Consider the following 23,274-nt stretch of genomic DNA (forward strand, 5'->3'; position numbering starts at 1 on the left):
ATTGCTGCATTGGTTTGCCGTGGACTACTGTCTGCATGGTGACACACAATGAACTCTGCTTTCCTAATCAAGGTGCCAAGTGACATTGAGGTGCCATCTGGTGTGAGCGCTATGTAGTGGTTGGCTTGTTTTAAAAAATTAAGTCCTTTGATGCTGAACTGATGCATTTAGTCCATGGCCCAAAGCAGCCACTAGAAGACTTAAGCAAGAAAATGACAGTTAAACTTTCCTGGGATGCGCCATATGTAACAAAAAAGTCCTCTACCAAAGAAAACGTTTTGGTGTGTCAAAGAGAGACATGAAAATAGTTTTATACTTTTTCTGTGTGGCACGTTAATTCTATTTGAAGAATGCATAGGTTTGGTCAGCTAACTGATACGTGTGCTGGCCTTCTGATTTTAAAAGGTCCCATGTTCAGTTCTTACCACTGAAATGTTAAGCACATACTGTGTAAAAACCATGGCCTGTTAAATGAACCATCACTTATAAATTGCCCCACTTGAAAGGCTGTCAATACAAAGAATTAGGGGCATAGGGTGTGTGACTACAGAGCATCCCACACGCTGCATTAGGAATATGCATTCCTTTGTTTGCATATTCTGAACGCATCACACTCATCCACAAGTCAGCAGAGAGCAGCTAGCCAAACAAACATCGCAGAGAAGCACCAACCGACAAAGCAAGGCTGCTTAATCTATTCTCTGGTAAGCTCAGAGGCAGCTTTCTGGGTCTGCCCCTTCCTGCGCCCTCCTCCTGAGCTATTTAGCTCTGTGCCCAGGTCCGTTGCCCACTGCACCCTGTTGAATTCTGGGCAAAATGGGCCAATTCGCCATTTTCATCCTGTGACAATTTTCTCAGCGACTCCAAAAGAAGAAAGGAATAGGCTTTTCACTTTTATTTTAAACATCTCTATATAAAACAGCAAATCAGGCTTCAAGACTAGGCATGGTCTCTGTAACCTTTACCTCGTCCTTTAAGGGCAGCTCCAACCTCCTTGGCCCAGGCGCTCTCCTCCACCAGGTGTCATGATGGTACTAATTCTCTAAAGCCAGGTGAGTCCTACTAGCTATCCCCACTACAGGGAGGACTAAAGGCCAAAGCCTTACCCAACTCCCTCTGGGATGCCCTATTGGGCCTAGTTTGGTAAGATGAGGAAAAGCATTCCAGGGCAGTCTCTAAACCTTTTCCTCATTCTGCTGGCCCTATGCCTTTCTCCTCTCTTCTCCACCCTCATCTTGGTTTCCCTCTCCACACTGATCTCCTGCACTTATCCATCTCTCCCATTTCTCCTGTCTCCACCCTCCATCTTCCCTCTGATCTTATCTGCATCCCTCTCAATCTGTCCTCCCAACACTACCGCTATTGCTACTCTCCTCTACCCTCCATTCTCTCACTCACTCAAGCTCTCTCTTCACCCCTTCCCCTTTGCCTTCAAAATTATCTTCACCCACACTCTCACTCAAAACACTAAAAACAAATCTGTCCCAACACCTTTCATTATCTTCACGCTCTACAAACATGCCAAAAGTCTCATCCAAGTACTCCTCCACTGGCTCCACTCTCCTCAGTGGTCCCTTGGTCTTCAACCTCACCCAAACACCTATGAATGTCAACTGATATATTTATATTTTGGTGGTATTGGTTTAAAAATGAAAGTTCACAATAAAGCATTTACAATTCTCTTCTTGCAATTAAGACAATCCCAAAATATCTTCATCATACATCATTACAATTGATAACCAGTATCTAAAATTAAACGACACTACTAATGGTGTTAGTCAAAAATCATCAATGCATGTAATCCACTTCTTACCACTCCAAAAAAAAATCAAATATCTTAAACCTTAACACTCTAATAGTTAATGTGACAGATTTCGTTGAGAATCAGCAATGCCATAAGAGATCCAAGTTTAAAGGAGAAGTACTAGTATAATACGCCCCAAGAAAGTGGAAACGAGAATAATCTAATGCCGGGCAATACATTATCCAATGTCTCGGGGTTTCCATAGTCGCTAGAAACACAGGAAAGGTTCACATTGCCAGGTCTCTGCCGAGTTGACCAATTTCTCCAGTGGGAATTAAATTAATTCTAACTCGCATCAAATGTGTTCCTTAAAATTGCATTTGGAAATGTTATTAGGCAGACTGGCAATACACCTTTTCATGTTCGCTGGCCAAATCATAGTATAGTTTATACATCGGAACCAGTTCTGATCCAGTCCAGAGCCCATACCAGTTGCTTTACAACATTTGGTAAATCAATAAGGTGTAGGGGTACAACTCTGTTTATCCAATAGCTCATTACACAACCAAGCCCCGCCTGACAAATAGTCACCCTTTTCATCCAATAGATGTAACTTTGTTGTAAAAAAGAGTCAGTAGGCAATAACATTTTACTCAGTAGTAGTAGTAATACATTCCACTCCAGTCTATACTTCATGGACAAGCGGCCTAGCTGAAACCGCATAACTGCAAGAGGAACACAGGTTGGTAAGCGTAACACTTTCACCATATTCTTGCCTCAAAATATGTCCCATTTTAATAACATTTTTCTCTAAACCATAAGCAAGTTTCAGAATCACTTTACTTTTATGTAATTTGATTACTATTATCATAGAAAACCTCCCACCTTTATTGCTTTTTCATTTTTTGGATAAAACACTCAGCCGTCAGCTGCAGAGCAGCTTTTACTGCTGCCTTATTCTCCCTACTACAGATAAGTAATCCTAAATACATGAAGCAATCCGTAGTTGCAATCTCAATATTCTGCAGGGTTAATATTAAGCAGAGTTGCCTCCTATTTCTTTTTCATCATTTATATTTTAAAAGTTTTCGAATGCATAAGCACTCCATGCTGTTAACATCCACTGAAGGCCAATCTGAGTATATAGTGCATTGGGAGGATACCACCGACATAAGCTAGCCACTTGAATTGAACATCACCTAAACAGGGCAGGGGACCCTGAGGAGTACTCTTTCGGTAGCTCCGCCAACACATCAAAACTATGTTTCTGTGGCTTGTGGATCTGCTTAGACTCACATGCTTTGTATAGGCCAACGTCTAGCGGAAGTTGCAATCACATGCTATGCATAGAGCATAGATTAGCAAGCAGTGTTAGGAGAAGGTGATGGGTTGTGAGAAGGATCTGCGGCAAATGGATGTTTTAGAACCACTTGTCCCACCTGGGTATCTGCTTTGGAATGAGTGTCAATGCAGTAGTGCTCAGTGAAAGTGTGTACTCCGATCCATGTAGCTGCTTTGCAAAATGCTGTCTAAGGGGACATTTGCAATAAATGCCAGAGTAGCTCCTGTGCTCCTTGTAGAGTGAGCTCTTGATGTGAAAGGCAGTGTTTTGTTTGATAATGAATAGCACAGTTGTATGCATCGGACTATCCATCTGGAGATGGCATTTTTGGAAATGTGGTCTCCTTTTCTGCCTGGTGCTACGGAGACAAACAGTTGGTCCGTTTTTCCAAGCAGTCTGGTCTTGTTTATACTCACAATAATCGTATTTCTGATGCGTGTATCCGTTTAGATTCACATGCTTTGCATAGGCCATCATCAATTTGCAGAGTATTGGCCTAAAGTTTTTCGAAGAGTTTTAAAAGGGACGTCGACAGGGTGTATCTGTAATACTATCCCTAGTGTAACGTACCCTGTACCCATAATCCCTCACGCGTCGAGGTCCCTCCGATAATTTTTTTCCCGCCATTGTGGATAGTTGTTATCGTGGAGTGCCATAGCAAAAGCTACTTTGGAGGTAATACCTCTTAAATTAAACTATCGGTTACTAATCAATGCATCTTCTTGTCGGCTGACCTTCGGAACCATCTCAACGCCTGATTTTCAGGAACCGAGACAGACGTTTGTTCCAACAACAGGTTTCGGCCTACACCTGGCTTCATCCTACCAGTAGGGAGAGCAGGAGGGTATGCCTGCCCCCATTCCCAATCTCTACTGCCTTTGTCTTTCTCCCTTTTTTCCACATTTCACTATGGCAGTACTCAGTTTAAATTTTGCCCTAAGTGCAATCGAAAGTTCCTGTGGAAAGGCACACATATTGTGTAGCCACTCTCTGTGATTACCTAGAGTCCCGCTGCGCATCTTGCGAGCTCTTTAGGGGCTGAAAACACTGAAGGAGTGGCAAACAAAGTGGTGGGCAGCACACACACCATGATGGCAGAGTTGGGGACTGCTTCTGTAATCTTCGAATCAGATCACAATGGCTGAGGCAGCCGAAACTCCAATTCGGAGCTCAAAGACATAACTGAGGAACCCTCCAGTTCCTGCGTGCCTGCCCCAGCCTCGAAAGGCAATCACAGAGCATTGCTATGAGTAAGGCCGCTGGGGACAAGGGCGCACACGCCTACACCCAAGCACATACCCCAGGGCCGTTCCTCGGCAAACCCGTCGAAGGAAGGCCGCACACCAGTGGTTGGCGCATCTAGACCACCCAATCCACTGCTGACAAATCCCGCTGTCTTTCTGCAACCATTCTTACCACAAGGTGTTCATGAAGTTACACCAGTAAGGGGTGTGTATCAACCCCTTTCGATGGATCAGGTGGGGACACCGAAACAAGCATCGTAGACACAAATCAAATTCTCCATCAGAAAAACATCACAAGGAGCCTCATGCTCATAGGAAGCAAACTCCTGGTACCTCTGAAGGCTATCAGTAAACCCCTTCACCTCTCATCAAATCAAAGAAAACGTCCTAGGGAAAGTCCAAAAGATACCCCTAGGACAGACTGTCCAAGAAAAGGCCTGAACGAAACCCCCAGGGCAGACCCTGATGTGGTAGTGTTCCCTTTGGCAGAAACACCAATTACTGAGACATGGACTCAAGCAAGATTTGAGGAAACCATGAATAGACTATCCTTTGTCAACTTCACGAGCAGGTTGCCTACTCCACGAACCTGTGTAACAATTTTCAGGACCAGTGGGACCTACTCAGCCCTAACACCCTGTGTTGCCCATGCCTAACCCTACCACCACGCACATAGAGGCCTTTCTGAGTGCTCAGCAGGGAAACTTAGTTTGATCAAGCAGACAGGACATTTGGGTAATCGATCAAAGATGATCCTGATGATACTTACCTACAGGACCAAGATGACCCGGATCTGACTATTATAGATCCAACTAATGCCGCGGCAGTCGAGTGCGGTCATGCTATGCCCATAGTGGACCAATTGCTATATAATGACCTGCTGAAAAAAGCAGCTCACCATTTCGGCATACAGACAGAAGCGGCATCTGATTTTTGAGGACATTCTCAATGAGAAAAAGCCCATTAGTCGGGCTATTACCCCTACTTGAATCTATCAAAAAAAGGGTCTCTCCATCTCTGTCGACCCTCACTCACTACGGCAGTCAACCTGAGGGTGGAAAAGATCTTTGAACCATTGCCATCCGATCCCCTATACATCAGAGGACATGTAGCCAGATTTTCTGGTAGTCCCTACCACCAGGAAGAGAGCTGGTGTTACACTCTTCACCTCCGAGACGCCTCCACTCTTCACCTCCGAGACGCCTCCAAATAAGGAACGTAAACGGCTCTACACACTGGACAAGTGTATTACTACCTCTGGCAAATTTACGACCAGAATAGCTAACCCTACGCTGCTTGCCAGCTATAATGGCACCTAGTCGGACGAGGTTGTTCAACACCTGGGGGGATCATTACGAGTAAGCTGGTCCTGGAAAAATACCTGTAAAATGGCCAGTGCTACCAGCTCCGGCATTGTTCCCATACCGGCTTACTCAGTCTGCCAGTAGCTCAGGCCCCTACCGGAAGACTTTTCACTGAAGCACAAACACTGACACCGTTGCTAACAAAGCCGTTGCTTCAGCTACAGGACTCCATGAAAATGGAAACTTACAATTCCGCTGCAACCCGTAATATCCCGGGATATGGGGTGGCGGAAATGGAAAGGCGAGTTTGCTGGTAAGCCGCTGGTCATACTGGCAGCTTACCGGCAAACTCATAATGAGGGCCCTAGATCCGTGCCAGAGCCTAAAAAATAACACCTGCTTAAGGTGGCCACAGAGGGGAAGCAAATGTCACAAAATATTCTTAAGAATGTCCTGGACTCTGCTGACACCTTGCGGAGGGAACACTCCTAAAGAGGCACTCATGGCTCAGAGACTCTGGCTTCAAGCCAGAAACACACGCAGCCCTCGTTAATATGCCTATTGAAGAGGCAGTCCTTTTTCATAAAGCTGTGGATGAACAGCTGGATACTACCAAGAAGGAACATGAAACCATTAAAACACTGGGTCAGATTTCAAACAAACTTTTGTACAAAGGGGAGTATTTAATGTGTGCCAGACTTCATGTGCAGGGCTTCAGCAGATCAAACTAATCGTGTTCACGAACATCTCGTACCTTCTATAGCCTCCAGGGTCAATCGTCCAACAAATAATAGCAGTGAGGGTTTCGCCATTGTAAAGGGCAAGGCAAGGTTGCAGCCTCTAGCGGCGCAGCAACTCCTGCTGTCAAATGACAGGCCGATTCACATTCCTTCCCATGCATCCCCAGTGGGTGGTCGCATAATATGCTTTGCCCAGCAATGGGAGGGAATAACTTCAGACCAGTGGGTCCTCGAAACAGTGGCCAGGGTATACTCCATAGAGTTCCTGGAGATGCCCCGCCACCAACCACCTCGTAAGAAAAATGTTGTCAGAACATTTCAAGATTCTACTAGAAGAAATTGAAATACTGCTCCAAAAGGAAGCAATCAAACTGGTGCCATATCTGGAAGTGAATCAAGGTATTTATTTAATGTACTTGCTTGTTCCAAAGAAAGATCTAACAATGCGCCCAGTGCTGGACCTGCGCCCGGCAAACACTTATGTCAAGCCCCAAAAATTCAGGATGACAACATTGCAGGAGGTCATCCCACTAGTTAAACTAGGGGATTACATGGCAACATTTACCATGAAAGATGCATACCTTCATATTTCAATGTTTCCAGCGCACAAAAAATTCCCTTGATACAAATTGGGAGATAAGCAGTACCAATTCAAAGTGCTACCATTCAACATTGCATCAGCACCCAGGGTCTTCACGAAGGTCCTAGCAGTAGTAGCAGCAGCCCACTTGCGAAAGCAGTCCATTCCAGTGTACCCTTACATAGACTGACTGATTACCAGGGACACACCCCAGAGGTGCCTACAAAACACGCAACTGACAATCGATCTGTTGTTCCAATTGAAAAGAAGTCCAGTCTAGTGCCCAGCTAAGTAAAACAGTTTCTAGGGGCACTAATCAAAACAAATGATGGACTAGAGACGGCCCAAAACATGTTTCAAACACCTCAGTATGCAGCCAGTCGTCAGGTGACGGTACGAAAAGCAATGTGCTTGCTAGGAACTATGGCTTCCTGCATCTACCTAATGCCACACACCAGACTGTGCATGCCCCTGATGCAAGAGTGACTAGCAAAACAATGGTCGCAAGCAAGCAGGTTGTGGAACGATCTAGTGGTGGTTTCGCAAACTTGTGATTCAATCGCTACAGTGGTGAACCAGCAACAATCTCTTAAAGGGAAAGCCTTTCAACACACCAGCAATTAAAGCCACTCTTACAACAGAAGTGTCGATAACAGGGTGGGGAGCTCACTTCCTCCATCACACTGCTCACAGGGTGTGAACACAGGCCCTAACCAGCAAACATATCAACCTTCTGGAACAACTAGAAGTACTCAGAGCACTTCAAGCCTTCACGACTGGGCATGCAAAACTGTCATTGTCCTCAAAGACAGTACCATAGCGATGTTTTATATAAACATACAGGGGAGGACACTCTCCAGGGCTGTCCAAACTAGTCCAATCTGGCTGTGGGCACTACATCACAACATGTTCCTATTGGCACATGTTCCAGGGGAACTCAATTCTCTGGCAGGTGGGTTTAGCAGAAGTACAATGCTACCCTCGGAGCACGAGTGGCAACTAAGCACAGACGTCCTAGACAACGTCTTCTCAAATTGGGGGGTCCCAAAAAATACACCTCTTTGAAACCCTGGAGAATGCGTAATGCAAGATTACATGTCCAGGTTTCCCCAGAAAGGTTCCAAAGGGAAGTGCACTACTAATGAATTGGTCAGGGAGATTTGCATATGTTTCCTCCCTCCACCCCCCAACACTTCTTCTCAACAAAATAGTCCACAAGCTACACTGGAAACAAATAACACTGATCCTAATAGCTCCCATGTGGGCACGGAAAACCTGGCTCTCCCACCTTCAAATGATGTCCCCGTGTCCTCCCATGAATCTACCTTGTCCAGACAATCTGTAAACTCGGGATCATGAGACAACGCTACACCCATGCCCTCAGACATTTAACTTAGCAGCGTGACTCCTGAGGTCATAGAATTTGGTCACCTAAGCCTAGACCGAAGGTGCATGGAAATGCTCAAACAAGCATGTAAGCCAAACACAAGACACTGCTATTTTAACAAATGGAAGTGATTTGTGTTATGGTGCAAGACAATCTCTCAATCCAACTGACTTTTCACAGTGTAACATAGTCAACTACCTTCCATATCTATGTCTTTAATTCACTCAAAGTACACCTAGCAGCTCTCTGCTTACACCACATCTCAAAACAAAATGTTGTGATGGAATGTGTCAGTAGTTAAAGCATTCATGGAGGGTATTAAAAAAATGATGCCCTCTAGTTTCTAATCCAACTGCTGACTAGGACCTCAATATCATACTCGCAAGGCTCATGGGGGTTGGGAGGCCCTTCGAACGTGTGCACAAGGCCAACCTTAAACATCTGACATATAAAACAGCCTTTCCTATACCCATTACCTCCATTAGAAAGGGTCAGTGTACTACAGGCTGTATCATTACAAGACCCCTTTGTAATTTTACACAAGGACAAGGTGGTGCTATGCACTCGTCCTCGAATTTTACCGAAATGTATATCAACATTTCAAGTGAACCAAACTATAGAACTTCCTGCCTTCTTCCAAAACCCCTCAAACACAGCAGAAAAAAAGCCTTCATAGACTAGATGTACGTAGAGCTGTCCTGCTCCACCTTCAAAAGACCAAACCTATCAGGGAAAAACAGATTTTGTTTGTATACATAGTCACTGGAAGAGAAGGGTAACCCTATCTCTAAGGCAGCAATTTCTAAATGGATTGTCAACTGCATCCAACTTTGTTATTGTCTTGCTAAGAAAAATTTGCCGTTTAAGCCTAGAGCACATTTAACTAGAGACACAGGAGCAACGGGAGCCTTCATAGCAAATGTGCCCCCAGATGCCATTTGCAAGGCTGCCACTTGGAGTCGAGTACACACTTTCACCCTACATTACTGTCTAGACACACTGCCAAGGGTGATACAAAGGTGGCACAAGCAGTGTTGAAACACCTTTTTGCAGCGCTACCTTCAAACAACCCACCTCCTTCAAGTAGTGCTCGCTAATCTATGGAAAGCATGTGATTCTAAGCAGATCCACAATCCTCAGAAGGGATACATTACTCACCATAGACATATTTCTGATGCTGATTCACATGCACCCACCCTTTCTCCCCTATTGGAGTTGAAGGTTCTTGGGGGGGTGGGGATGGAGGACATAGATATTTCACACCTCATGGTCTCTACCGTCACTCCACACTTACAACTTACACTCCCTCTTGTCAGAAACAAATAATCTGTGGGAACTCAACGCGTGAAGGATCATAGGTACAGGGTACATCACACTAGGAATAGTATTACAGACCCGCCCTGTCGACGTCCCTTTTCAAACTCTTCTAAAAACTTTAAGCCAATACTCTGCAACTTCCACTGATGATGGCCTATGCAAAGCATGTGAATCTAAACGGATACACGCATCAGAAATACAATTATTGTGAGTATAAACAAGACCAGACTGCTTGGAAAAACAGACCAACTGTTTGTCTCCGTAGCACCAGGCAGAGAAGGAGACCGCATTTCCAAAAATGCCATCTCCAGATGGATAGTCAGATGCATACAACTGTGCTATTCATTATCAAACAAAACACTGCCTTTCACATCAAGAGCTCACTCTACAAGGAGCACAGGAGCTACTCCGGCATTTATCGCAAATGTCCCCTTAGACAGCATTTGCAAAGCAGCTTCATGGATCTGAGTACACACTTTCACTGAGCACTACTGCATTGACACTCATTCCAAAGCGGATACCCAGGTGGGGCAAGTGGTTCTAAAACATCTATTTGCCGCAGATCCTTCTCACAACCCATCGCCTTCTCCTAACACTGCTTGCTAATCTATGCTCTATGCATAGCATGTGATTTAAGCAGATTCCACAAGCCTCAGAAGGGATACATTACTCACCGTAATCATATTTTTGTTGCTTGTATCTGCTTCGATTCACTTGTGCCCACCCTTCCTCCCCTGAGAGAAGGTGCATAGATGTTATGAGTTTATCTGATATTTATCTGCTTAGATACACCTGTACTCACGCTACACTTCATTCACCTCATGTCAGAAATAAAACAATCTGAGGGACCTCGATGCATGAAGGACCATGGGTACAGTGGACGTCACACTAGGGATGGTATTACTGGCACACCCTGTCAACGTCCCTTTTTGAGTTTTGAAAACAACTGTAATACTCTGCAGCTTCCACTAGATTTTGGCCTATGCATAGCAGGTGAATCTAAGCAGATACGAGCATCAGAAATATGATTACGGTGAGTAATGTATCCCATATAATGTATTGGGTCCCTGTCTGAGACCCCTAGTCATGGGGAGCTTATTAGATGCATTCTCCTAGATTTAATAGTAGTCGGATGTACACATCGATAATTCGGTAGATCAATTGAGGACTTCCCCTGGGGCTGCTCAGCATTTTTGACAGTTTACACCACAGCTTATCATGATGTACCAGATCGAAGGCATTGGAGAAGTCCAGTTGGTGAATTGGGTCTAGTACACATAGCCGGTAGGATGTTCATGATTTTTACGTTTAATGTAATACCAACCTGTTTATGAAAACCAGATTGATACCTGCTTAAATGACCCATCTGGATAGCCCATGCTTCAAATTCTTTTGGGATCAGAGCCGAGAAGATCTTACTCTCCACATCAAACAGTGAAATCGGCTGAAAATTAATTGGATCAAGCAGATTCCCTTTTTTTACAAAAGGGTACTATGCATGAGGTCTTCCTGATGTATTATTTTATTGGAGAATATTAACAGAATCTAGGTCCACAGAGGCGGGTCATCCTTCATGGTCTGATTGGATAGCCCATTCGGTCCAGTCGCCCATGAGTTACTGGCTTTCTCAATTGGTGCCAATAGGTTTTCAGGATCATGTTTTGAAGTCCAGTTTCCTAAAAGTGCAGGGGTTGTGTCAGCAGGTTTTGATACCCCCATAAGTATAAATTGTAAAAATGTGTGTTCCAAGCATCCTGGGAAACAGGATTTATTAGCAATTAAATCCTTATCTGGCTATGCCACATATTGTTAAGCACCCAGAAAGTTCTCCCATTTTCTGGCCCTGATCACTGACCGCATTATCTCTGCATCCTGCTGTTGCATTAGGTGTCAATGCTGGAGAATCCAGTTCTTCCATTTCTGTCTACATTATTTAGACCACGTATGCTTAGCCAATTGGTCATGCACAGTTGACTTGATGCAATTCTCTTTCCCTCTTAGAACCCTTACATCAAAAGCATTGAGGGGATGAACATTTCCACGCGTAGAATTCGCTTTGATAACTGCCAATTTCTTAATTATCGGTGAGAAATCGAGGTTTTCTCAACCTTGTGAAGCTTCGAAAATTCATCACCTAAAAGACTATTGAACTTCTCAACATTATTCGTTGACCATGAGAAAATTTTCAGCAGCATTAACATTTACATTATTATCACTTAATTCTGACTTGCGGACTTTAAAACCGAGGCATTTATCAAATAAGTTGGTACAAACATACATGTGGTTAATACAGGAAACGGGGGATCCTTTTGCCCCTTCTCAACCCTACACAATCTTTCTATTGGGTATCTGCAGATCCCATTTCTTCAGGACGGCCAACCATGCCAAACCACAAAGTCTACCCTTGACCACATTTTCAACATTAACACATCCCTCCTAGAGGTTAATTTCGTGCTAGACTAAATTGAAATTCCTGGCTAATGGAACATAGCCAAATTAGTATTTGTGGTCCAGTCTTCCAGAATATTGGCCAATTCCTTAAGGAAAACTTTGATGGTATGTTTTCTAGGATTCCAATGTACATTTATCACTAAGACCACTGGTAAATTACAGTCAGCCTCCAGGCTATACTCCATTGCCAGGATATCTTGGAACAAATCCCATATTCTTCCCCAGACTAAGGCCCAGAGAGTGACTTATCAGAGTTGGGTCACCTGGTGGGCCTACCCAATGTACCTTGTATAGCAGGTTGGGAGAGGATGTGTAAACATTCTAGGTGGATTCTGTCAGTGAGCCAAGTTTTCTGGAAAATAATTCTACAATATTCGTGGAGGGTATCACAAAGTCTCTCATTTGAGCAGATCTGCCTGTGATCTCTCGTATTCCAGGAAACCACTTTAAGAGTCTGATCTTGTTTAAAGGCTAATCCTGTTGATCCAGGTCTCTGGCTTCTTATTGGGATTGGGAGTCCTTTCGTCTTTGGCCCTACAGTCTTCTTCTCTATTTCGATACTCCAACTCGATCAATTACTTGGGCGTAACATCTGAGTCTTTTAGAAATTCATTATCACTTACACCATCTACATTATCCATCTGCTCTGGGGAGTCATTTCTTTTATTTTTCACTTTCCTCTGACTTGGATGGTTTCATTTGCGGCTGCGTGACACCAGCACTGGGCCTACACCAGGCTTCATGGAATGTAAAGGTTCTCAAGAACTTCCTCGAGGATTCACTGTTTTGTGATTTAGTATTTATCTTTTTTGCCTTTTTAAAACCCTGAACAGATTGATCTTTTGAATAGCAACCAGGGCATACCGAGAATTCTTCAATGAGGTCACTTAGGTCTTTCACTGTCTCGCCACATTGAACCGCTTCCTCCAGTGTCGACTCTTTTTTTTTTTTTTTTTTTTTTTTTAATTTGTCTGTAGAGTCCGCACCTACATCGAAAAGACTTGCTTAGTGAAGGGAATTCTTATGATGTAATAATCGTCCCTCTTGCTCAGAACCCTTTTGTGGGTTTGCTTTTTCACATGAGCAGGTCTAAGCTAGTCTATATACTGGTCAGGCTGTAAGAGTGTTTTCACCTCAGTTTTGATGCTATCATATAGGTTTTCTGATTGAGGTTAAAACTAGGTTGCGGGTGGAGATGGAGGCCGGAACCTAGGTTTGTGATGTCTCCTGGTACTTGTCAACCATTGTACTTCGCTTTGAGGAAATTGTATGCTGGATGAGTACAGGACTCCACCTACAATCACCCAAACCTTTTTTTAAATTTATGGCGTTTCAAGGTGAAAAGTTAGATTCCTTGGTGGCCATAAGGTAACCCTCCAAATTGTGGATTTATGCTTTGCAGGATATGTTGTGGATTTATGTTGTGCAGGATATGTTCAGGTTCTAACTCCCCATTATTAATGTAAAATTCTACGATATCATGTGGCATTTCCTTTGGATCATCTATAATCTTGTGTAGCGAAGTACATCATTTTGGCAGGGCATCAATTAAGATGTTCTTTTTATCAAAGAATTCTGTAATAGTTTTTCTACAGCGGGTGGAAATTCTTGTGGAGAAGCATTCCGGGATGGTCTTCCAGCCTACTCTGATTTTGGGGGGATGAGGAGGGGGAAAAGACTGGCTGTTTGCACGTATTGCAGGTAGCATTCATTTCCTTAGCTATTCAGATGATACATTACAGCCTCTGAAAGGGAAAGGTAGAAATACGCCTCACCTCTGTCGCGTTATAGCTCCACCCCCCTTCAATTCAACTGCACTTGATGCTCATGCATTCTGTGTGCGGCGCTTTGCGCCTGTACTGCGAGTTAATGCGGAGGTGGTGTTCCTCCAAAACCAATCCCTTCTGAAACACACGCTGGTACTTGGCAGTTAGCCAGCAACTGCACTCTACTCACATGCACTCCGCTCACCAACTCACTGCCAACTGATTCTGCTGCCTTTGATGTACTTCTTCTCCCTGCTCCCATCTGCTACTTGTGTTGGCCGCGTCCCTGAGTCACACTCTTCCCTTTGTTAGCTGGGATTTCCCCAGGAAGTCTTCATGAAGCCCTTGTGAAGTCCCCTTGTTTCCTCCCAGCCAGCCATGTGGTCACTGGGTAATTTGTCCTCTTATTCACTTGTGTATCAAGTAAGTTAATATTCACAAATGTTTTGGGGAGGGATCCCTGGTATCCCCTAGATCTGTGTCATGCTCTGCTAGTCCCAGCTCTGCTGCTGCTCCATGTAGCATGCCAGAGCAGTCTATGCTGTTCAGTTCCTGAATGATAGCACCTACTCCAATTTCATTCTGGTAACCTTTCCTGTTACTCGCTGCATCTTGTCCACTGGTCTCGGATACATTGTGGTAAGAGAAGGGAAAGAGACCGATAAACATCAAGACAGAGAAAGTGCATACATATATCCGCATATGGGAGCTAGGGACAGGGGGTCTCATTTCAACTTCCTCCCACTACCTCTGGGCTATGTCTGGCTCTGGCATTGCCAGGATAGGCCACTTAGCCCAGGTTGAGCCGGATTCTTGGGCCCACTGAGAGGGCCATATCCATGACCCTGTCGGAGCCACAAAAGAGAAATTGGTAATTTCTGCTGTTTACCTGCCCACATTTCATTGGAAGTCAGGGGTGGGAGGGACAGAATTTCAGGAAACAATCATATGCTTAAAAATACCAAAATCTCCACTGGTGAAGCAAGACTAGAGGCAAATTTGTTTTGCCAGCAGTAATTTCACCCACACATAGCACAGACTACTACTTGGCCTGTGTTCCATCTCTTGTATAAAGGAGCGTATCTCTTCCCTTTGAGAATTTACTTGTGAATGCGGGTAGCTGATTTAGAGAGTCGGTCGCATGCCAACTTTCCTAGCTTTATGACGAGTAGGAAAATCTTCAGACAAAACTTTTTTTTTTTTTTTCTTTATCACAGATACAAATCATAGGTTATAATGGTCTCAGTCCTAGTCTTGCAATGACACATGTTTGTGGGCTTTCATAGAGGCAGGAGCAGTGCTTTAAGTGGGCCGGGCCCCAGCAGTCTCCAAAAAGTGAGGCTGAGCCGGGGCACTAACGGGGCCCTCCGATCCCACCACGTGACCGCGGGTCATTGTCCCGCCACGGCCGCAGCCGCGATGGGAGATGAGCCAACCGTCATCGAGTCAGGCAGCTGTGACTGACAGAAGTGCAGGGCCGTCACAGCTTCGCTCAAAATAGTTCGCACGAAGCTGTGGCTGCACTGCACATCTTACAGTCACAGCTCAGGAAATGTCCCACCCACCATTAACACCCTTCTGTCTCCACTCCCTGTTTCGCTATTTACAGCCAGGGTCGGACTGGGACAAGAAATGGGCCCGGACACCCAAAAAAAAGTGGCCCACCCCTCTCCCCCAAAAAAGTGGCACACCTCGCCTCAAAAAAGTGGCCCTATCCTTGCCTCAAAAAAAGTGGCCCTCAAACCACCATCTGTGAATCCTTTAAAGAAAATGCTACTTATGGAGTGTCTGTTACATTACAACACAACTCATAAAATAACATAACTTTGCATACAGTTCTGTGACAGGGTCCACAGCTCCGATGGAGCAGGAGTGGCATGAACCTACCACCCATACTGCAGTTTTGGGACCTGCTGCATGTCAATGCTTATACAGGGCTCCACAATCCCAACAGGGAAGGAGGGTTAGGGTGATGATGGTTTGCTAGGAAAGTGGGGTAGGGAAACCGGAATGAGGTTTAGCGAGAGGTTATGGATAGGTTGGGGATGTTAGGGTAAGGTTTTGATCACTGCGCACACTTCCAGCGAGCTGTTACACTCATAGAACACACGTCCCTGCTTCTGACTCTACACAAATATACACAATTTATTAGATGTATAATCACCTAACAACTGCTCAATAAATAAATAAATAAATACAGGGAATGAGAGAGAGTAGAGAGGGGGCAACCCATTGTATCTTCTCCATCCCTTCATTTTTGGGTTGGACAACTTAACTGATTACTTGCAAAGAGAAGAGGGCCTGGGTGTATAAATACTGCCTCCTCTTTTTGTAGACAAAGAGGAGGCAGTAACGTTTAATAACAGACATCACTGCGCCAGGGAGGCCACGGGCAAGAATTGTGAGCTTTGTGCATCCAAACATGTTGATGTTGTAATTGGATAATGAGGGGTCTCAGGTTTGTGATTCACACAGCACACAGGTGTGACTGACAACTTGTCAGTGTATAATTACAGTTGGCTTCTGAAAAATGGGAACACATGGTCTCAGAGAGCAACCGACTTAACACCTTGAAACCGAAACATTGATGATATTCTTAGCTTCAATGAGCAGAAATATTTCATCTCCGACTCTGAGAGTCACAGCATCACGATGATCACATTACGGTTTGGAGCAGGATGCAGAACAGAGTGTTGGTGTATGGCAGTTTGATAACATAACTATGCCCCAAGTCAGCTGAGAAAGGGGCAACCGGAGTTTCTCTGCATTCTGGTGCTTGTAGTTTTATGCTCCCATTACAAATGCATTGTATCATTGCGGTACCATATATACAATCCAGTAGTATGGTAAACACTACAGAACACCAGCCGCCCCAAAAACTTTGAAGTGTTGAGCATGCTGTACTCCCCAAATCACCATAAATGAACCCAATGCACTCCAGTATTGAGTACCTGTCCCAGACTTTTGAGTAGCTGCGCTCATGCAAGCAGCAACTTGCATTCCCAGGTCATTATTTATTGAAGGGCTTTGGGAATTGTTTTGCACTTTGTAAAACCTCATTAACATAAAACACCCACCAGGGGTGGACTTCACTGGGAACCAAAAGAGGCCCTGGAAATAATTTTCAAAGGGGCCCCATATTACACTTTTTCAGCAAGCCCAATCATTTCCTTATGAGAAAATGTGGAAATAAAAGTTGGTACCGCCCAATGTGCAGAGGCCTACCGGGAAAGTCCACACCTGCATTCATGACTGACAGAGCTAGGCTTTTAATTGTTTGCAGACATTTTAAGGGACTTGCAAGACTTGGTGCTCTACCCCTGCTGTCACCTTTAGACAAACTGAGTGATCAACATTAAGATAAGCTACGTGTACACTCTAGGTTTGTGCGATTGCATCACTGTGTTCCCTGCATACCTAGAGTGCCTCATTGTGCTACCTACATGTCTACTTTGCATAGTTGTGTTACCTACATATCTAGATTGCATACTTGCGTTACCTACATATGTAGATTGATTCATTGTTTCAGCTGCAAGTCTAGTTCGTAGCAAATCCTGTGCAATTTCAGTAACCATCAGTCCCACCACTTAAATGACACGTTGTATACCAGCACAGCATACGCATCGTTCTTCTTACCTACTGCTCACCACTATGCCCAATGCACAGCTAAAGGGACTCTGTGCATTACCTGCATATCTTATGCACAGATAATGTTGTATGTGTTAGCTTCGTACCAATTACATTACTACAATGACTCACTACTATATAACATATAAACCTACTGCATAGGTATATTACCCTTCTGTCTACCTGCACACCCAGGGCGTACATGCCCAACAAAAGCACAGTTATAAATCACATATTAACTACATAGCTTGATTACCTCATTGTGTTTCCTGCACAACAATTAGTTTCATGGGCTCACTATATTAGTATCTACTTACCAATTGCATAACTAGAACAAGTCACTCTTTTACTTGCATATAAACTGCATAACTATCAACTCACTGTATTATCCCTTTTCAATTGCATAACAGAATGACATTGTATTACCCGCATACCTAGATTAACTCTTTGTATCAATCTTGATTTCTTGTATTATCTGAACTCATATCTAGATTGACTCGTTGGAGCTCATGTTCATGGAAGCGTAACATAAGAAACACGTGCAAAAGCCGTGGATAAGGCTTTTGCGCATGTTTTCTTAAGTCACTCACGGGCCATTTTCATTGATTTGTATGGGGGAGAGGAGGGGCAAAATGCAACTTGTATTTCAACTGCCACCCTTCCTCTCTGCCATACAAATATTCCAGCAGTTGTGCTAACATGGCTTTTCATGCCAGTGCAAATGCTGGCATGAAATGGTATCTGCCGGCTGAATGAAACAGTGCAAAAGTGAACTCGTCCGTGCAAATGACAAAGATTTGCCTCCGGGGAGCAGCCTACGCGTATGTCAACGTGACGACTCACCGCCGTAAAATTACAAATTGAATGAAAACCAGCTCCTGTATTACCCATGCTCCAAATGCATAGCCAGGTTAATTCAAGTGTACTACTCTGATATCTATTGCACAGCAAAACTGTCTCACTGCTTTCCTGCACATCCTGTTCGCAGCAAAGCCATCATGTGATTTGTTCATACAAGCTGCATTCCAGTCGCATGCCTAGACTGTCTGTGTCTTTCCAGCATCTACACTCCTCCCGCATCAATTAACCTGCATGTCTACTTTCACTGAAATACCAGTCTAACTCACAAGAGCCATATTTGGCCACTGCCAAGCGAAAACAACGCCGCTTGACATCTAGCCATTGCACAGCCAAACCTAGTCACTCACTGCAATAATAGCATGCATTGCTAACTCTTACGGCCGGCTAAATTCACCTCACCTTTAATGACATTATGCACAGGCTGAGTAGTCAATCGTAGTCTGAGGCCAACAACAAAAGTAATTCTTAAGAATGACATTCTTATAGTCCCGTAGATCAACAGGCCACACATTTGAGTATCCCATTACATAGCCGTTAGCCAGGCTATTTCAACAACCGACTCATTTAACTGCAGGTAACCTCCCCTTGCGCTGTTCAAGTATCTCCTACACTGCCAGATAAATGATTTAGTATTAGGCGAGCTACAGGGAGTGCTTTTATCCACCAAGAAGGGGGCACTTAACTTTACCTAAATAATGCCTAGGAATTCCATTCCATCCACGATCCATAATCTAAACCTCAAAGAGAGGTCTGCAAATCAAACAAGAGGGCCTCTGGATCTATGTCTATATGCTGGCAACAAAAGACTGACTGTGCAGAATCTAGGCCATTAAGGCCGACGGCCGCCGACCCTGCAATGCCGGTCTTTTGTTCCCCAGCACCCTGTACTACTGTAGCAGGCTGTTTCAGGGGTCCGGCCTACGCCCCCAGGGGTGTCCCCCCAGCCCCCAACCTCATCCGCTGTGCAGCCCATTCTCTTACACTTACCTGCTGCAGGATCCGGTTGCCTTCCAGTTCCTTATTGCTTTTTATGCAACAAACAGTGCCTGCTGCACACAGTGCCTGGCTGCCTGCAGTGCACCTGTCCACCTGTCCTCAGTGCAACACAGACTGCCTGCCAGTGCAGTGCGCTGCCCTGCTGCTGCACTGTGTGCACGGCTGTGTCTGTCTCTGAGTGAGACTCGGACTCTGCAAAATCATGCGCAGGCGGGCGGCAGGCAGCAAGAGAGGCCCATATTCACGTGACACTGACAACACTCCAACGTCATGGAATTGACCTCTCTGGCGCCTCCAACTCTCTGTGTGCGGGCGCTGCTGCCTGCATTAATTGGTTTTTAACTTCCTTTCCCCCTGCGGCCCCAGCCGCAGGACCCGGCCCAGGCACAAGTTGCTTACAACTTAAAGTACTTGTTATGGCCTCAGCCCATGAGCCCAGCCCCCGCTCGGCTCACCGTGCTAGAATTAGTCACGGATAATTCATAGCACATTCGTAGCACTTTTTGTCAATTGTCTCAACACGTCACTCGAGACAATTGACAAAAGTGCTACCATGGTGTCTCTCCATGGCCTGGCTGACTGGGCCCTTGACGGATGCATGCAAATAACAATTTGCAAAAAAAATCATCAAAGCAAACACACACACGTTGTTACCTTGCTTTGATGCTGCAGTGCACAGGGCCAGCCCAGTTCCTGACGCACATGCAGTTATGCACTCAAAAAACACCTGCCAAAAACCGGCCCAGGGGGTGGCTGATGAAAACCGGCCCCCCAGGTGCTCAAGGGCCATAGGGCTGAGAGTAACAGGCACAACAGGAGTGGAGACAAAGGGGTGTTAATGGTTGACCCATTAACCCCGTGACGGGACTCAAAAGGTTTTGGAAGAGAAAAAAGAGTGACAGACACCTGGGGAAGCGGGACAACTAGGGGGGCAGCCAGACGCTCTGGATTATAGCATTAGCATAAAGGCAAAACACACACACACACACACACACACACACACACACACACACACACACACACACACACACACACACACACACACACACACACACACACACACACACACACACACACACACACACACACACACACACACACACACACACACACACACACACACACACACACACACACACACACACACACACACACACACACACACACACACACACACACACACACACACACACACACACACACACACACACACACACACACACACACACACACACACACTCACTCACTCACTCACTCACTCACTCACTCACTCACTCACTCACTCACTCACTCACTCACTCACTCACTCACTCACTCACTCACTCACTCACTCACTCACTCACTCACTCACTCACTCACTCACTCACTTGACTGAGATCAGAAGAGCCTACATGAATTGCCAGCTTGAGTGACTGAGTGTATTTTTTAGCAATAGATACAAGAGTACACACATACATGCTAACTGCATGGATCGCTTCACATGACCACCTTCCCCATCCCTAAGTATGGAATCAGCTCTGATTCCAGTCTGCTGCCCCCCTCCACGCCTCGCCCAAGTAGGGGTTTCACCATCATTACACAGCTCTTGCACCTAGCATTAGCTTAATCCCATTGACGATAATCCTGAAAGAAAGGTCTACTTGCCATGTTCACGTTTCTCCTAAACAGGAGGAGAGAAACATCTGGACTTAGGTTACCTGAAATAACGTAAAGAGTAAGGGTGGCTTTTTAAATCTCACTGTTTTGACTCGGCGACCTATACAATCACAATGCCTCTTATAGTCTTGTTGTCGCGTCTTCTATGGGTATACCGGTGAAAAGAGACCAAACGCTGCCAATTCTAATAGTTCTCAGGTTACACCATTAAAGACATGCGCCAAGGTGATTATCATCATCTCTATCACTCAAACTGTGGTGCCCTAACAGATATCATCAGATAATCACCTTGGCGCATGTCTCTAATGGTGTATCTTGAGAACTATTGCCTAAAATAGCACCTGGACGTGTGTGTGATGAGCTCAGAGGTGTAGGTTCCAGGCCCACACTCGTGTAGCAATCTAGGGCAACTACAGCAGTCAAAGCTTGCTACTAGATGTGAGCCTTGACAATCCCTCATCTTGAGTCTCACTCCCTCCATGATCCCCACTCCCTCATGTCCGTAAACCAGTCCCCTACCGTCCATGTCTTGTCTTTCTTCTAGTTTCCCCACTGCCAAACCCTTTTTCACCCCCAGTCTATGCAATCCACCTGTCACTGCCAATCTTCCAACTTCGTATCGCGGCGGACTTCAGCATCCACCATCAAAGTCTTTCACTGCGCTGCCTCACGAAGCCAGGCTGGACTTCAGCACGGTGGCAAAAACAGTGTGCACTGTCCACCTCGTGATTTCCAACAGACAGTCGTTCCGCTCTGCTTGGCTTTAAGCATGTGCTGTGCTGTCTCAAGCATCCTTTAACTCATGTGTTTTAAACCACTCTGAGGAAGCAAAGGGCACCAGTTTATCTGTGTGTGAATGAGTAATCTGGGCTTTTCTCTGACAGACACAATCACCCCCACTCACTCATCCCAATGACGGGCCAGCCATGCTCCCTTGTGTCCTACTTTAGGTCCCCCTTAAATGTGGGAGATCTGCTGAGAGAAAGGTGTAGGCTTATTTTCTAAATTAAAAAGTTCAATGGGCTGATTCACTGGTGCCCACCAAAAATAACGTTTACAGCCAGGGATTTGAACCCCTATCAAGAGATCAAAACTGTGATAGCAAGTGCGTTCCACTGTGGCACAAAGAAGGGCTCAGGCGTGCAGTCGCTCTGAAGCACACCACTGGGGAAAGGAAAGCGCTGATTAAGACTTTGCCAGTTCATATTTATTGAATCTTGTGTTTCGGCTACTCATAGTTGTTCCTTTTTTATGTTTTTGTTTCAGGTGTGTGCGTGTTGATTGGCGCCTCCATTTATGCAGCGAAGCACGAAGATTTCCATGCAAAATTGAGCAACACCGACCTGTTTCAAGATGGGACCTACGGTTACTGCTTCATTTTGGCCTGGGTTGCGTTCGCCTTCACCCTGATCAGTAGTGCCATGTACTTAATACTAAGGAAGCGTAAATAAACTCCCATCTGCTAGAACTACTGGACAGAACCAACATTTTCCAGTAACCATTTTGTATATAATCATTTTTATGTGGTTTTGTAGTTCAAGGCATTTTCTTTTAAAGGAGAAATGTACTGTGTTCTTGCCATCGGATGTAGGTGACAGATGATATTTCAGAGTATACTGGGGAAAAAGTAAGAGGCCAACATTCCTATATGATGTTTTACAACTTGAAATAGTTTTATTGATAGTATTTTTTTAGAATTAGGTTCTAACAAACACAAAGGTAGGAGGATACTCGTGAAAGTTGAACGGTAGCTAGCCAGGTGTTCTAGTAGGGAATTCTTTGTGTATGTTTACAATACCAACTCCCCACCCCCCCAAATGTGTGAAAGCCATAACTAGAAAATGCGTGTTTTGTTCAGAATGATGGGGTAGCTTGTGGTCAGCATCACCAGGCTGCTATTGCTATGGAACATGTTTTTGAAAAAAAGTTTTTAAAAAATACCATTTTGTACTTGTGTCCTTGTTTTTTAATAAAGTGCTCCAGGTTGTGGTGTATGCTGGGAAATTCTCTGTGTGGGGGCAATCATGTCTGGGGCTGCCCCTTGCGCGTCGGATGCCTTTTTCAGATCTTCCCCTTTGATGGGCCTTAAAGGCTCCTGGAGAGCATCTTGCCCCCGCCCTATTGCCTCCAGGAGACTGGAATACTGCCCCCGCAGATTGCCTATGCCTCAAGAAGTTCCTAAATATCAGCTCGCCCCCATGGAGAATACATCTTTTAAATGTTGCCCTAGTTGTAATTCAAAGTTCCTTTGGAATGATG

At 44.9% G+C, this 23,274-nt stretch overlaps 1 protein-coding gene across 4 annotated transcripts in view; it reads left to right on the forward strand.

Moving 5' to 3' along the window:
• EMP2 (epithelial membrane protein 2) overlaps window positions 1-23,009 on the forward strand; it is a 182,339-nt gene extending 159,330 nt beyond the window's left edge. For 3 of the 4 annotated variants that reach the window (XM_069647838.1, XM_069647839.1, XM_069647841.1), the window contains one exon: window positions 22,282-23,009. In XM_069647838.1, the coding sequence (XP_069503939.1) occupies window positions 22,282-22,466 (185 nt within the window). In that variant the 3' untranslated portion in view covers window positions 22,467-23,009. The remainder of the gene's footprint in view (window positions 1-22,281) is intronic. The other variant, XM_069647840.1, reaches the window with a different exon arrangement.
• Window positions 23,010-23,274: the final 265 nt, after the last annotated feature.

This window comes from Ambystoma mexicanum, chromosome 2q (assembly GCF_040938575.1).
Source record: "Ambystoma mexicanum isolate Mex_15411 chromosome 2q, UKY_AmexF1_1, whole genome shotgun sequence".
In the NCBI taxonomy this organism is placed as follows: domain Eukaryota; kingdom Metazoa; phylum Chordata; class Amphibia; order Caudata; family Ambystomatidae; genus Ambystoma; species Ambystoma mexicanum.